At 32.8% G+C, this 16,842-nt stretch overlaps 1 protein-coding gene across 1 annotated transcript; it reads left to right on the top strand.

The window, feature by feature from the left end:
* Positions 1-755: 755 nt before the first annotated feature.
* On the top strand, positions 756-16,524 carry LOC127729496 (glutamate--cysteine ligase regulatory subunit-like). Its single transcript, XM_052237337.1, has 7 exons — positions 756-975; positions 3,459-3,524; positions 5,318-5,399; positions 6,295-6,354; positions 8,006-8,208; positions 12,007-12,121; positions 15,365-16,524. Exons 1-7 carry the CDS (start codon positions 850-852, stop codon positions 15,541-15,543), a joined length of 831 nt encoding a protein of 276 aa, XP_052093297.1. The 5' UTR covers positions 756-849; the 3' UTR covers positions 15,544-16,524.
* The last annotated feature ends 318 nt before the right edge of the window (positions 16,525-16,842 follow it).

Raw genomic sequence — 16,842 nt, forward strand, 5'->3', positions numbered from 1 at the left:
TTTTCATAAGTGGGGCGAGTTGGGATAACTCAATTCATCAGAATTTTTCTATTTTTCACAAGTGGGGCGAGTTGACATTCACGTCACCGAAATACTGGTACTCACTTCTTACTGCTTTATTTAAACAAAAAGAAAAGAAAAACAAAAAGAAAAGAATTACAAATGATGTTTATCTAAGGTTTTCATAGGTATTGATTTTATTTATAAGTGGCAGGAACATATACAACGGGATAGCATCTTTTTCCATAAGTGGGGCGAGTTGGCATTACTAAATTCATCGTGGTTTATCTATTTGTCATGAGTGGGGCGAGTTGGCAGACCTTATTTCAGCGTGATTTTAACCTTTTACATGAGTGGGGCATGTTATCCAACCTATTTTCAATGGGATTTTACTCTTTTCATAAGTGGGGCGAGTTGGTAAACAAGAGTGGGGCGATTTTTTTAAAAGTGGGGCGAGTTGGTGAAAAAGTGGGGCGATTAGGTGTGGGGCGATTTGCCAGTGGGGCGATTTGTCATGGATTCTGAGTTAAATATAATGGCTTTTGGTTTGTTTATGTTTACTTGTAGTTTCCAAAATTTGCAAAAGTCACTATGAGCATTTAAATAAAATTTGTCTTAAAAATGACATAAATGATCTTATGTCTCTGGTAAAACTCGACTAAACGCGGACGTCGAAGAAAACACCAATTAAGCAAAAACGGATTCAAAGACCATATCCGGTTTATATTTAGGAACGTTTATTGGAACTCTACACAGTGTTTTAAAAAAGGGAAGTTCGAATTTGCTTATTAAAGATTAAACTTACATCGAGGAACAACACCGTTTGGTTTCTTGGCTGTAGTAACCAGAATGACAGAGGAATCTACCGTTGTTCCCTTAGTTATACCAAAAGTTGGTTCAGTGGTTGTGCACACAGGGAACATTGTTCACTGGAACAGATTGAAGAGGAAAGCAAATGAAACACCAACTACAGAGGTTTAAATTCTCTATGCACATTTTAGTGTTTGTTTCTTAATTATTTTTTTTGTGGGCCGATCTGGAAGTAACTATAATTTGTAACTTAATTAATCGGGTCTAGATTTTTTAGTATCAGACATTATTACAATTAACAGGTTAATAGCATGTGTTTATCAGTTTGACAAATAGCATGAAACTTAGCAATAAATACTGTCATTAACTGTGTCAAAATTTAGAACAACATGACAAATCATTTTTTCACTGATCTAGATGAATTGTAAAAATATGTTTCCTGTTTAGATATATTAAAGTTAAATATTCTTGATAAAAGAGGGCAGAGTCCTGGTAACAGTCGAAAGACAAATCATTAAACATGTTTTGTACTAGTGTCAGTAGTGAATCCCAAATCATTAACCTTTTTTACAACAGTTGCACAGATGCATTCACTCTGATGGAGACTGCCATGTTGTAGAGCATACAGTTTCCTGCAAATTTGCATATATCTGATTTTGCCCTATTTCACAGGAATTATGATGAGAAAACTGTGTGCTGGGATTAAATTATACATCAAGCTTGAGGATGACACTTCTAGAAGTAAACAATAACTTAAATTTTTTAGTGTTCTTTAACCTGGTAGCTCCTATAACTTTTGATCTACAGTTAATTTTTTAAAAGAAAAGAAAAAAAAAAATTAAATCTCTACAAATAATATATGCAAGTGGGTTCTGTTTTACTTGTAAATATTTATTTTATATTAGTTAACATGATTAATTACGACTGGAGTTTTTTTCCTTCTTTCGTATAAATACATTATGAAGATAATACAAGAAAATATTAAATGATACTTAAAAAAAAAAATGTTTAGAAATAGACTTATATCATGTATATACATTGTACCAACTTTTGACTCTGTAGTATACAATTTTTCAACAGGTTACCTACTCTTAGGTAGGACATTCTGGTACTCTGTCAAGTAAGAGCAAGTAAAAGAAATATCGTCAATTGGTGCAATTTTGGGGAAAAAATAACTGTTATATGTTTTCTAAACATGACAAAATCATTGTGAAAAAGGAACTTATTTAAAATTATTGTTTACTGGTATATGACATACATATCATACCTTATATATAAAAAAGAAGGTGTTGTATGATTGCCAATGAGACAACTCTCCACAAGAGACCAAGTGACACAGAAATTAACAACTATAGGTCACGGTACGGCCTTCATCAATGAGCAAAGCTTTATTTAAGTACAAAATAATGAGCGAAAAAAAAAATATGTAACACAGCAACAAACGACAACCACTGAATTACAGGCTCCTGACTTGACACAGGCACATACAGAATGTGGCGGGGTTAAACATGTTAGAGGGCACCCAACCCTCCACTAACCTGGGACAGTGGTGTAACAGTACAACATAAGAACACACTATAAAAATCAGTTGAAAAAGGCTTATTTACATTATTTACATTGTATCAAAGATCAAATTTATTTGTTCAGTGTATGTTCACTGTACGTGTTAATATGTCTCTTGATTGAGTTAAGCCATTTCAATTGATATTTTATAGTGTGTCTGTCTTTGTTGTGATGTTACACTATTGTTTCAGATAAGGGTAAAGGTTTGGTACCATTAAAACGTTTAAACCCGCTGCAATTGATTGCACCTGTCCTAAGTCAGGAATCTGATGTTCAGTAGTCGTTTGTTGATGTGGTTCATAAGTGTTTCTCGTTTTTTATATAGATTAAACTGTTTGTTTTCCCATTTGAATGGTTTTACACTAGTAATTTTTGGGGCCCTTTATAGCTTGCTGTTCGGTGTGAGCCAAGGCTCTGTGTTGAAGACCGTACTTTGACCTTTAATGGTTTATATGTACTTTTATAAATTTTGACTTGGATGGAGAGTTGTCTCATTGGCACTCATACCACATCTTCTTATATCTATTAACTCATCAGATGGATTCAAATAGAAATACATCCAACAAAAACACAGTGTAGACTTGGACAGGTACTTGTACATCCCAACAACAAAAAGACACTAAGTACATGAAGTACAGATCTGAGAGTACTCGCAGTTACTGACAGCTAGTCTTAAGCTTAGATAAAATGACTTTACATTTGGTGCTACTGTGGATTTATTATAATTTGTAGGATATCAATTTTCATGGATTTCAGGAGTATAGGTAAACCACAAATTTTAAAGTCGAACGAAGTACAAATTTTCTATAGGTCTGTGTGGAGACATTATAATTACCTAAACCTTGAAATCGAATATCCACAAAAATACTATTTTTCCTCAATTCATGAAAATTTGTATCCACAAAAATATATGAATCCACAGTGTATTTGATATCTTATTACTATAAATTATATCAATTTTATTTGAGAACATCATAATATAAAACAATCAAAATATAAAAATAATTGTTTTATCAATGGTAGATAATCATATAATTTATTGTTTGTTAACTTTATAACACAAGTGATGATTTCATATTTTTCAGATAACTGAGAGTGTTGGATCAACTTTCAGATCTATCATTGATGCTACAGATAAAAATCAGTTACAGGTAAAAGGAAGAAAATTGCAGAGAATATGAAAATGTATTTGGTTGTGTATAAGAAATACAATTCCATTTACAAAATTTACTTGAAAAGACTGAAATAACCTGTGCACACAGAAATACTTCAATTTATAGCTACACCAAATACACAGAAAGAAATATAATGTAGGACACTGCAAACATGTTATCTGAATAATGTAATTAAAAAAAGGTGGAAGATATCAAGGAGACATACAAAACTCTTTTGTTGAAGAGAAACTGACAACGCCATTAACACCATGGAAAAAGAAAAAAAATTGCACAAAACACTACATATAATTAACTTGAGACTGAGCAACACAAACAACGCATATATCACTGGATACAAATATGATCAAAGGAAATGTGGGGTAGACATCAATTAGACAGCAACTTAATGACAGAAATATTTCATTGTTCTTAGATCTACAATGTAAGTAACATTGTTCTTAGATCTACAATGTAAGTAACATTGTTCTTAGATCTACAATGTGAGTAACATTTTCTTAGATCTACAATGTAAGTAGCTTTTTCTTAGATCTACAATGTAAATAACATTTTCTTAGATCTACAATGTAAGTAACATTTTCTTAGATCTACAATGTAAGTAACATTTTCTTGTTTGGAATTGTAAATGTCATAGGATTTCAAATAACTGCTGATTGCTTTATAGATCTGCATTACAACATGTATATTGATAAAAGGAGACATATTTCAATAAAACAGCAACCCAACTAAACAGTAAAACCAGAAAAGAATAGTCTTTAATTATAAATTAAATTAGTATAATTAGTCAGGGGTCTTTCTTGGAAAAGTGAATGCAATTCCTTCTTTTACAAGTAAATTTTTAAACGTTAGAAATTATCACACCTTTCTATAGATTAAGTTGCCTGTAAAATTTTTTTAAAGCCTGAACATTCACAATAATTTAAATGCCGTTGCCATCCTTTAATAGAGAAATTTGATATAAGATGAAAGATTTTTTATACTTGGATGGATGTGCTGACTAACAATGTATGTCAACTTTTGTATATATATATATATATATATATGTATATGTAATCTGAACAAGTCTAAATTGAAAACAAGCTCAAACCTATGATTGCGTTGGATAAAACCGCAATTTTTATACGTGTGCATGCAAAACAAAATTCTTGGTAGAGGGGTCTAAATACAGCACAAACAACATTTTCCAAAAGACCAAAAAAGTGAAAAAGTATATTTTAACAAAACACATTTGACTAACAGGTCGAACAACGGATGTTCTTAAACCCTGCTGACTGCCATGGCCATTGCCAAAATAAACGAATCACCAGATGTAACAAAATGGATCTTAATTATTAATTTAATACCAAACAGAAAACAATAAACTTGCGGAAAAGATGGTATACCGCAAACATGAGGTGCAAGAATTTGTACACCATAGCCGGATTTCGACAATTAATGTCTCTTCAGTGATGTTAGGAAGGCCATATAATTTACCTCAATTTAGGATAGACACTTGAATTTTCAAGAGTCGAAATAGGATGAACGGATTATATAAACCCGAAGGCAAATATAATACAAGCCCAAACGAAAAAAATATAAACAAGTCTAAATTGAAAACAATGTTCAATCCTATGATTGCGTTGGATAAAAAACCACAATTTTTATATGTGTGCATGCAAAACAAATTTCTTGGTAAAGGGGTCTAAATACAGCACAAACAACATTTTCCAAAAGACCAAAAAAGTGAAAAAGTATATACATGAATATGTAATCTGTTTGTGTGTTTATTATAGTACCAGACAGAACTGACATGTAATAATGATAAATTTATAGAAACTTTACCTGAGGAGGAAAGAGGAGACCTTAAACTAACAGGTAAAACATTTTTGTGTCCACAATTGGAACTTATTTCATGAAACCACTTATGTTTGATGAATTTCCCAAAAAAATTTGAAAATCACTAAATAGAAGGAGAAAAAATAATTCATTTTGTCTATTGCCAGTATTATCCCTGTATTGGCCACACCATTAATGGTAAAAGTAGGAACTTTTTTTTTCTTACTACCGGTATGACCACATATTTCAAAAATCAGCATTTTGATATTTTCAAAATTTAGGCATATATTACCTGAAATGATCAAGTCCCTGAAAAGTTTGTAAATAAACTAATTTTCACCAGTGATTTATTTTTGTGACACTCATGCATTAACAAATAACAAAATAAAAATGTCATAAATGTTTTAACTTGTATTTTCTCTTTAAAGAAAATCTCAACAAAGTTAAAAATGTTAGTGTGCACTTTGCAGCTAGGAAAGGCTAATAGAGTAAAATATGTCGGTTTACAGAAACCTTAAAATTCAAAGACAATTTTCCTCATATATTCAGAATCACTAAGCTGTACATTTCATTTTGATATGATAAGCTTTTTAAATAAAATTGTTTACCTGCATACTTTAGTTGAAAGATGAAGTTCTTTTTCAGATGCCAATCACATAGAAAATAAAAGATAACAAACAAACCAACTACATTTAAATTGGTCTGCAATTTGAATAGAAGTTATAATAAAAATGCAAGAATAATTAAAGTTTTCATGTGTGTACTTTTTGCCTCATTTATGCTGACAATGTTGTGTGCATGGAGAAATAATTGACAATTTTATATAACCTTAATTGGTTTTGGAACTGCTTTACTGACATTGATACACCGTATGATATTATTTATGCCATTACAATGTATATTTTAACAACAAAAAGGGCCCTTTGTTTTACAGTCAAAATATTTCTCTGCAGTCTACTACCAGCTGAACTACTTAAAGAGGCAACAAACAAAGGTAGGAATATCATTCTGTTAACCAAGGCAACTAACAAAGGTAGGAATATCATTCTGTTAACCAGGGCAACAAACAAAGATAGGAATATCATTCTGTTAACCAAGGAAACTAGCAAGGTATGAATATCATTCTGTAAACCAAGGCAACTAACAAAGATATGAATATCATTTTGTTAACCAGGACAACAAACAAAGGTATGAATATCATTTTGTTAACCAAGGCAATAAACAAAGATAGGAATATCATTCTGTTAACCAGGGCAACACACAAATGTAGGAATACCATTCTGTTAACAAAGACAAATTACAAGGTAGGAATATCATTCTGTAAACCAAGACAACTAACAAAGGTAGGAATAATATTATTCTGTAAACCAAGGCAACTAACAAATGTAGGAATATCATTCTGTTAACCAAGGCAACTAACAAAGGTATGAATATGATTCTGTTAACCAAGGCAACTAGCAAAGGTAGGCATATCATTCTTTTAACCAAGGCAACAAACAAAGGTAGGAATATCATTCTGTAAACCAGGGCAACAAACAAATGTAATAATATCCTCCTGTTAACCAAGGCAACAAATAAAGATCGGAATATTATTCTGTTAACCAAGGCAATTAGCAAGGTATGAATATCATTCTGTTAACTAAGACCATAAACAAAGGTAGGAATATCAATCTGTTAACTAAGGCAACAAACAAAGGTAGGAATATCATTCTGTTAACTAACTAAGGCAAAGGTACAAATATCACTCTGTTAACTAAGGCAACAAACAAAGGTAGGAATATCATTCTGTTAACTAACTAAGGCAACAAACAAAGGTAGGAATATCATTCTGTTAACTAATTAAGGCAACTAACAAAGGTAAGAATATCATTCTGTTAACTAATTAAGGCAACTAACAAAGGTGAGAATATCATTCTGTAAACCAAGGCAACTAACAAAGGTAAGAATATCACTCTGTTAACTAAGGCAACTAGCAAAGATAAGAATATCATTCTGTTAACTAAGGCAACACACAAAGGTAGGAATATCATTCTGTTAACTAACTAAGGCAACAAACAAAGGTAGGAATATCATTCTGTTAACAAATTAAGGCAACTAACAAAGGTAAGAATATCATTCTGTTAACCAAGGCAACTAACAAAGGTAAGAATATCACTCTGTTAACTAAGGCAATACACAAAGGTAGGAATATCATTCTGTTAACTAAGGAAACTAACAAAGGTAAGAATATTATTCTGTTAAACCAAAACATTTAGCAAAGGTAGGAATATTATTCTGTTAACCAAGCCAACAAAGGTAGGGATATCATTCTGTTAACCAAGGCAATAAACAAAGGTAGGATTATCATTCTGCTTACCAAGACAACAAAGGTAGGAAAAATCATTCTGGTAACAAGACAAAAAAACAAAGGTAAGAATATCATTATGGTAACCAAGGTAACAAAGGCAAAAACATAATTTGCTTGTGAAAAATATAAGGCAGATGCATAGAAAAAAATTGATACATTTATATCAACCTCCATATTGAAACAAAAAATATCCTGGCCTTTGTTAGGACATTAATAACAGTGACCTCCTTTTAATTATCAAATATAAACAGCCAGCAATCAACAAGTAATGCATTATTCTAAAAATATTACATTTCAGCTTTGAAAGAATTGAACGTGAGTTTTATAGAGACAGTGTTATTAGCTCTGCCTGAATTTGAAGATGAAGATGATTTAACATTAGACATAATCAAGCCATACTGGACATGCCTCGAAGAATTAGTAGATAGTGAAGCTGTTCTGTCTTTAGGAATTGCTGATCTCAACAAAACATTACTGGAACAGCTATATAACTGGGCAAGGGTAAATATGTTCTGACTGTCACTAAGGGGGATTGATACCAACAAAACATTACTAAAACAGCTGTATAATGGGGCATGGATAGATAAGTTCTGTCATAAAGGGGTGTTGATCTCAACAAAACTTTACTGGAACAACTGTTTTACTGGGCAAGGGTAAATATGTTCTGTTAGTAATGGGTCCCAGGCTGATCTCAACAAAACATTACTGGAACAACTATATAACTGGGCAAGGGCAAACATGTTCTGTCAGTAATGGGCCCCACGCTGATCTGAACAAAACATTACTGGAACAACTGTATTACTGGCCATGGGTAAATATGTTCTGTTGGTAATGGGCCCCACTCTGATCTCAACAAAACTTTACTGGAACAACTGTATAACTGGGCAAGGGTAAATATGTTCTGTCATTAGGGGTGCTGATGTCAACAAAACATTACAGGAACAACTATAACTGGGCAAGGGTAAATATGTTCTGTCACTAGGGGGTGCTGATCTAAACAAAACATTACAGGAACAACTGTATTACTGGGCATGGGTAAATATGTTCTGTTGGTAATGGGCCCCACTCTGATCTCAACAAAACTTTACTGGAACAACTGTATAACTGGGCAAGGGTAAATATGTTCTGTCATTAGAGGTGCTGATCTCAACAAAACATTACAGGAACAACTGTATAACTGGGCAAGGGTAAATATGTTCTGTTGGTAATGGGCCCCACGCTGATCTGAACAAAACATTACTGGAACAACTGTATTACTGGCCATGGGTAAATATGTTCTGTTGGTAATGGGCCCCACTCTGATCTCAACAAAACTTTACGTGAACAACTGTATAACTTGGCAAGGGTAAATATGTTCCGTCAGTAATGGGCCCCACGCTGATCTGAACAAAACATTACTGGAACAACTGTATTACTGGGCAAGGCTAAATATGTACTGTCATTAGAGGTGCTGATCTAAACAAAACATTACAGGAATAACTGTATAACTGGGCAAGGGTAAATATGTTCTGTCACTAGGGGTGCTGATCTAAACAAAACATTACAGGAACAACTGTATTACTGGGCATGGGTAAATATGTTCTGTTGGTAATGGGCCCCACTCTGATCTCAACAAAACTTTACAGGAACAACTGTATAACTTGGCAAGGATAAATATGTTTCGTCAGTAATGGGCCCCACGCTGATCTGAACAAAACATTACTGGAACAACTGTATTACTGGGCAAGGCTAAATATGTACTGTCATTAGAGGTGCTGATCTAAACAAAACATTACAGGAATAACTGTATAACTGGGCAAGGTTAAATATGTTCTGTCACTAGGGGTGCTGATCTAAACAAAACATTACAGGAACAACTGTATTACTGGGAATGGGTAAATATGTTCTGTTGGTAATGGGCCCCACTCTGATCTCAACAAAACTTTACAGGAACAACTGTATAACTTGGCAAGGGTAAATATGTTCTGTCAATAGGGGTGCTGATGTCAACAAAACATTACTGTAACAACTGTATTACTGGGCAAGGGTAAATATGTACTGTCATTAGAGGTGCTGATCTAAACAAAACATTACAGGAACAACTGTATAACTGGGCAAGGGTAAATATGTTCTGTCACTAGGGGTGCTGATCTAAACAAAACATTACAGGAACAACTGTATTACTGGGCATGGGTAAATATGTTCTGTTGGTAATGGGCCCCACTCTGATCTCAACAAAACTTTACAGGAACAACTGTATAACTTGGCAAGGGTAAATATGTTCTGTCATTAGGGGGTGCTGATCTAAACAAAACATTACTGGAACAACTGTATAACTGGGCAAGGGTAAATATGTACTGTCATTAGAGGTGCTGATCTAAACAAAACATTACAGGAACAACTGTATAACTGGGCAAGGGTAAATATGTTCTGTCACTAGGGGTGCTGATCTAAACAAAACATTACAGGAACAACTGTATAACTGGGCAAGGGTAAATATGTACTGTCATTAGAGGTGCTGATCTAAACAAAACATTACAGGAACAACTGTATAACTGGGCATGGGTAAATATGTTCTGTCACTAGGGGTGCTGATCTAAACAAAACATTACAGGAACAGCTGTATAACTGGGCATGGGTAAATATGTACTGTCACTAGGGGGTGCTGAAGTAAACAAAACATTACAGGAACAGCTGTATAACTGGGCAAGGGTAAATATGTTTTGTCATTAGGGGTGCTACTTTACTGGTACCTCACTGGAAAAGCTTTATAATATTTAAAAACTACAATCAAATAGTGTGCACAGTTATGACCTTGCTACATAAACAGTTAGGATGTCTACATGTTTCTTTTGTTAAGAGTAAAGATTATGTTATTTAAACCTTTTAGTAGTATTGAACAGTTTTTATACGACCCCATAATGGTAATGAGATGTCGTTGTGGTCTGAAGACATTGGTTTCCAGACAATGATTTGAGTATGAGTGTATGGATCCCTATGAAATTGTACCACAAGATACCAAACCACTTAAAGAGGGTTTAGAAATTGGGGGTTTTGCCCTAACCGTTTAAGAATTTGGGGTCAAAAACAAACATTTTCTGGTTTTGGGACTATCACTTGAGTATAGAGTATGGATTTGTATGAAATTGACTTATTATTGTGTCACAAGATTCAATACCACAAAAGGAAGGTTTGATTAAATTTTTGTTTGCATTGCTTATTTCTGACCAATTTCAATGGGGTTTAAATAATCTTAAAATATTGGGGTTCTTTGATATGCATATTCTTACCGTGTATTAAGAATTTTGTTTTTGAGCCATGTTTTCAAGTGGGTCCAAATTAGAGTGCTAAACATTTCCCACATATACTTAAAAACAATTTCGTCCATATTGACATTTCTGTTTAAAGGCAAATAACATCAAATGACAATTTAATGATAATCTACTCTAAAAACACACAACATTAATGTCATCATTTGATATCACTTTTCAGAACAATTCTAGCCACAAATTCACAAATCTAATTAAAATAACATCCCAACCACTTAGAATAACAACCCTATAAACCACGATTACATTTGCAAAAAAATTTTAAAAAAAGCTTCAGTTTATTATAAGATAATTCTATTATCCTTTTAACTTTGATGTAATTTTATTCTGCATTTCATTTCCACTACATCATTTATTCCTAAAATTGCTAAATCATCAATATTAATTTCTGAATGCTAACAGTTTAACAATGTCAAGAAATATTAATTTCCTCCCCTTTCCCATCATCCAAAGTCACAATATGTTTAAAAACTTCAATCATTACCTGATGACAAATAAACCTCAACTACCATACACATCCATCTCTGCCCCATTTGTAGCAATATTCAAACACCAAAAAATATTAATAAGTTTAATAAAAGGTTTCCAACCAATTACAGCTTAAACTTAATTCCTTTATGGAGCATTTTAAAATCTTAGCTAGTATTGTCCATTAACAAATAAATAAATTAAATACTTGGTGCACTTGGATAGGCTGAATCTAACCATGTATTTAGATTTTGGATATTGGACAATAACAGGTAAAAGTTCAATTTCAAATTTTTCAGTTCTTTGACCACATACATTCTGTGTCAGAAACCTATGATGTGTCAAATATTTAATCACAGTCCAAAGTCAGAGCTGTATCAAGCTTGAATTTAGTGTCTATACTTGCACCAACTATTCAGGGTTATACCTCTACGGTCGTATCAAGCAGCACCCTGCTTAGCATTATATTGTAGTTTGATTAATATTACAGGTTTAATAAGCTATATTTTTTTTTCATATTTAGGTGAAACCACACATCAATCAAGTTAACTTAGAATCATGTTGTGTAATGCCCAAAGATTTGGTGGAGTATGCCAAGGATAATGATATACAACTACTTACACACAATGATCCAAGAGGTAACAGTATAATCTGTAATTTATTTACTTTATGTTTAATATGTATGAAGCCACTAAAATGGTATGATATGAGGACTTTTTTGTCCCTAAAATTCCAGACTATAACATGTAAAAGAAATCCTGATTTACTTAATAAAAAGCTACATCCATAAACTACAAAACAGTGATTTTATTTGACAAAAGTGTGTCCAATTAAATCCTCAACAGTACAAAATGCACATACATATGCATTTAAAAAAAAAAGATATGTTTGTTCATCTGTTTTTTTTAGCTCACCTGGCCCAAAGGGCCAAGTGAGCTTTTCTCATCACTTGGCGTCCGTCGTCGTCGTCGTCGTCCGTCGTCGTTAGCTTTTACAAAAAAATTCTCCTCTGAAACTACTTGGCAAAATTAAACCAAACTTGGCCACAATCATCATTGGGGTATCTAGTTTAAAAAATGTGTCCGGTGACCCGGCCAACCAACCAAGATGGTCGCCATGGCTAAAAATAGAACATAGGGGTAAAATGTAGATTTTGGCTTATATCTCTGAAACCAAAGCATTTAGAGCAAATCTGACATGGGGTACAATTGTTTATCAGGTCAAGATCTATCAGCCCTGAAATTTTCAGATGAATCTGACAACCCGTTGTTGGGTTGCTGCCCCTGAATTGGTAATTTTAAGGAAATTTTGCCGTTTTTGGTTATTATCTTGAATATTATTATAGATAGAGATAAACTGTAAACAGCAATAAATGTTCAGCAAAGTAAGATCTACAAATAATCCAACTTGACCAAAATGGTCAGTTGACCCCTTAAGGAGTTATTGCCCTTTATAGTCAATTTTTAACCATTTTTCGTAAATTTTTGTAATCTTTTACAAAAATCTTCTCCTCTGAAACTACTAAGACAAACTTAACCAAACTTGTCCACAATCATCATTAGGGTATCTAGTTTAAAAAATGTGTCCGATGACCCCGCCCACGAAAAAAGATGGCTGACATGGCTAAAAAATAGTACATAGGGAAAAAGGCAGTTTTTGGCTCATATCTCTGAAACAGAAGCCTTTAGAGCAAATCTGACAGGATAAAATTGTTCATTCGGTCAAGATCTATCTGCCCTGAAATTTTCAGACCAATCAGGCAACACGTTGTTGGGTTGCTGCCCCAGAATTGGTAATTTTAAGAAAATTTTGCAGCTTTTGGTTATTATCTTGAATATTATTATAGATAGAGATAAACTGTAAACAGCAATAATGTACAGCAAAGTAAGATCTACAAAAAAGTCAACATGACCAAAATTATCAATTGACCCCTTAAGGAGTTATTGCCCTTTATAGTCAATTTTTTACAATTTTCATAAATTTTGCAAATTTTTGCAAATTTTTACAAAATATTTTCCACTGTAACTACTGGGCCAAGTTCATTATAGATAGAGATAACTGTAAGCACCAAGAATGTTTAGTAAAGTAAGATCTACAAACACATCACCATCACCAAAACACAATTTTGTCATGAATCCATCTGTGTCCTTTGTTTAATATGCACATAGACCAAGGTGAGCGACACAGGCTCTTTAGAGCCTCTAGTTTAGGGATGTCAACGAGTACTCGAGTACTCGTTTATCGCTCGTTAGTACCGAGTATCGAATACCAAAATGATACTTGACTAATCGGTTTCCTGTTAGAATGTTGTTGCTTTCTTAAGCTTAAACAAAAAATATTTTTATTGAGAGCACCTCCCAGGAAATTAAATATTAATCAAAATTAATCAAAATTAAAATACGTTTCGAATGTGTTCGCTTAATTGTCATTTTAAATTCCTCCGAACAGAGGTAGGCTATAAACAAGAGCATCTTTCCAAGGCTTACACTTTAAGCTAATCTTATAGTCATCCCCCCACCTCTGTACCTCTGTCAGAGCAAATAGTTTCATCAGCAGGAATGTTAAATACATAACAAAGATGAGAAATCGCCTCGTCCCAAAAAAAGCTGACAAATTAATATTTCTAAATAAGAACAAATTCGTTGCACCCTGTGTCGACCCTCAGAAAATGATTAAAGGCATCAGTAAGTTTCTAATCATTACCCCTTTGCTGACCATTAAATATGTGTTTTTATGATTCCCAAATACTGTTGTTTGAGTAATTATTTTTCTAAAGATGTGTATTAACAAGATTAATTAATTGATTAGATTATTGCCAATTTACTTAATTGGTACAAGTAGTTAATGAGCTATTAATTATGCTATAAAATTCCTGGAACAATTATCTATTCCTAGGTAATAATGTTGAGGGTTTTATGTTCATAAGAAAATGACATACAATACATAAAACAGGTATAATTTTGTGTTTCCATTTTGTAGATTTTTTTTCGAGTGAGTACTTGAGTATCGCTTGGTAAATCCAACGAGTACTCAATTAGTAAATTTTTATTGAGTTGACATCCCTAGTTTTTTTAGCTCACCTGGCCTGAAGGTGAAATTTAACCAAACTTGGCCACAATCATCATTATGGTATCTAGTTTGAAAAATGTGTTGGATGACCCCGCCTGTCAACCAACATGGCCGACATGGCTAAAAATAGAACATAGGGGTAACATGCAGTTTTTGGCTTCTATCTCTGGAACTAAAGCATTTAGATCAAATCTGACATTGGTAAAAATGTTCATCAGATTATTCTATCTGCCCTGAAATTTTAAGGGGTCTTCAGTAACTATTGTAAGTATAGTTACTAGTGAGATAACCTGCTTTTAATTTAACTACTGGGCCAAATTAAACCAAACTTGGCCTCATGTGCAATCATTATTAGGGTGTCTAATACTATTTATTATGATTTAAACCTTATTTTACATGATTTCCAAAACAACAGTAGATACAGGTGAGTGACACAGGCTCTTGAGAGCCTCTAGTTTTAAGATATGGTCACTTGAAATCACAAATTCTTGTGAGAAAAGGGAAGTCACTGAAATCTCAATTGGGGATAATGTATGTAAAATAGCACTGCAATCAATTTTACCAGATTACAATCACGGTTATGTTTGTAAAATGAGAACTATATGGTTAACTGGGTATATAATTTAGATGCATTGATTAAAAGGACACATGAGTAAAAAATGTTAGAGATAATTCCTGAATATCCTAGGAAAAAGGAAAGGAGTAACAAAATATTAGGGATAATCCCTGAATACACTAGGAAAAAAGCAGAGGAGTTACTAAATATTAGGGATAATCCCTGAATATCCTAATTACTTTACTTTATTTTACAGATATACTACCAACAAAATCATTCCAAGAGTTGATATCTACCAACACAACAGAGAAAGATGGAGAAGGCTGGGAACCATTGTGGGTCCTGAGATATTCTGTCCTGGTAAAGTGTCGTGGAATCATTAAAACTAAAGGATATATCATGAAAGGCTACAGGGACACAAAGAAAAGGAAATAGACATTCATCTACTTATCATTATTAAAACTTTAAAATTATAGAGCTGACATATATGCTTTCAAATCTTTTACCTATATTCAGTAAGGTTTTGTGAGCAAAAGATATAATAGCTCATTGATATTTCATGATTTATCTTGCGCTCATTGTCACACAAAAATTAGATCATTTGAAAATGGAAACACTCCATACTTTAATTTTCATATGTGCATTTCCTTCAAGATTTTTTGTTTTCCTAATTGATTTCAGCATCACAGTAGAAACTATTTGACATAAATTATTAGTAGGACTGAAATCAAACAGAGTAATGTACCACTATGATGTATTAATTTTGTATGGGAAATAGGATGAGTAATTTACTAAACTCACCAATATATGCAATGAGAGTTTAAAGTGATGATGAGTTGATTGGAAATAGAAATGGTGCTTCATGTATTACTACAGATTGTTGTATATTAGATAATGTATAATTGTCTTTCTGTTTCTCCTTATTTTATACAGTGGCCAGTGGAAGATTATGAGAAAGTTTAGCCAATTCTCTAATTGTGTGTTGTTTTTTTCAAAATTGTCAGAATTTAAAATAAGAAATAAACATAAGAAAAATTAAATTAGATAAAAGGAAAAGTGTCCAAAACTTATTTTTCTGGAAAATTAATAGCATATATGCAGTGGGTAGCGTGTTCGGTCTTTATGTTTTTAACAAATATTCTAATTACATCAAATCTTTTGTTTATGTAAAAAAAACTTTAAATAGTCATCTATATTTTTTCAAATATTGCTGAATGTTTTAAGTAGCAGAAACCAACAAGAAGAAACACTTTGTACTTTGTTTCTCAAGATATTTATTAATATGGATGGATCACATGAATGTGTGTTAAAAATTTGTGTATTTTAGTTAATTTTATTTATAGAATACACTTTAATGTATTTTGTATATACTTGTTGTTATTCTATACAGATAAATAAACTTATAATTATATCTCAGTAAATTTTATTTTTTATTTTATTGTATATGAATAGTGATAGATAGTTGCTGCCAACAAGATGGCCATCTAAAGGAAAAAATGTTATTTCCAACAAACACAGAAACTTTCCATTTAAGACTTCAAGAATTTTATTTATTCAATTCAGATGAATGTACAGAATTATCTGTTTTGTTTTAAACCAAGAAAAATACAAATTCAGCAGCTAGTGTAGTTGATGAGTTAATGATTCAGAATGAGGCTCCCGCAGGGTCAAAAACGACCTGCGACCTCTGGGCTTTTTAGAGGCGACTTCCGACCTGAGGGCCTTCTAAAAACG

This window comes from Mytilus californianus, unplaced genomic scaffold, assembly GCF_021869535.1.
Source record: "Mytilus californianus isolate M0D057914Y unplaced genomic scaffold, xbMytCali1.0.p SCAF_2, whole genome shotgun sequence".
NCBI classification, from domain to species: Eukaryota; Metazoa; Mollusca; class Bivalvia; order Mytilida; family Mytilidae; genus Mytilus; species Mytilus californianus.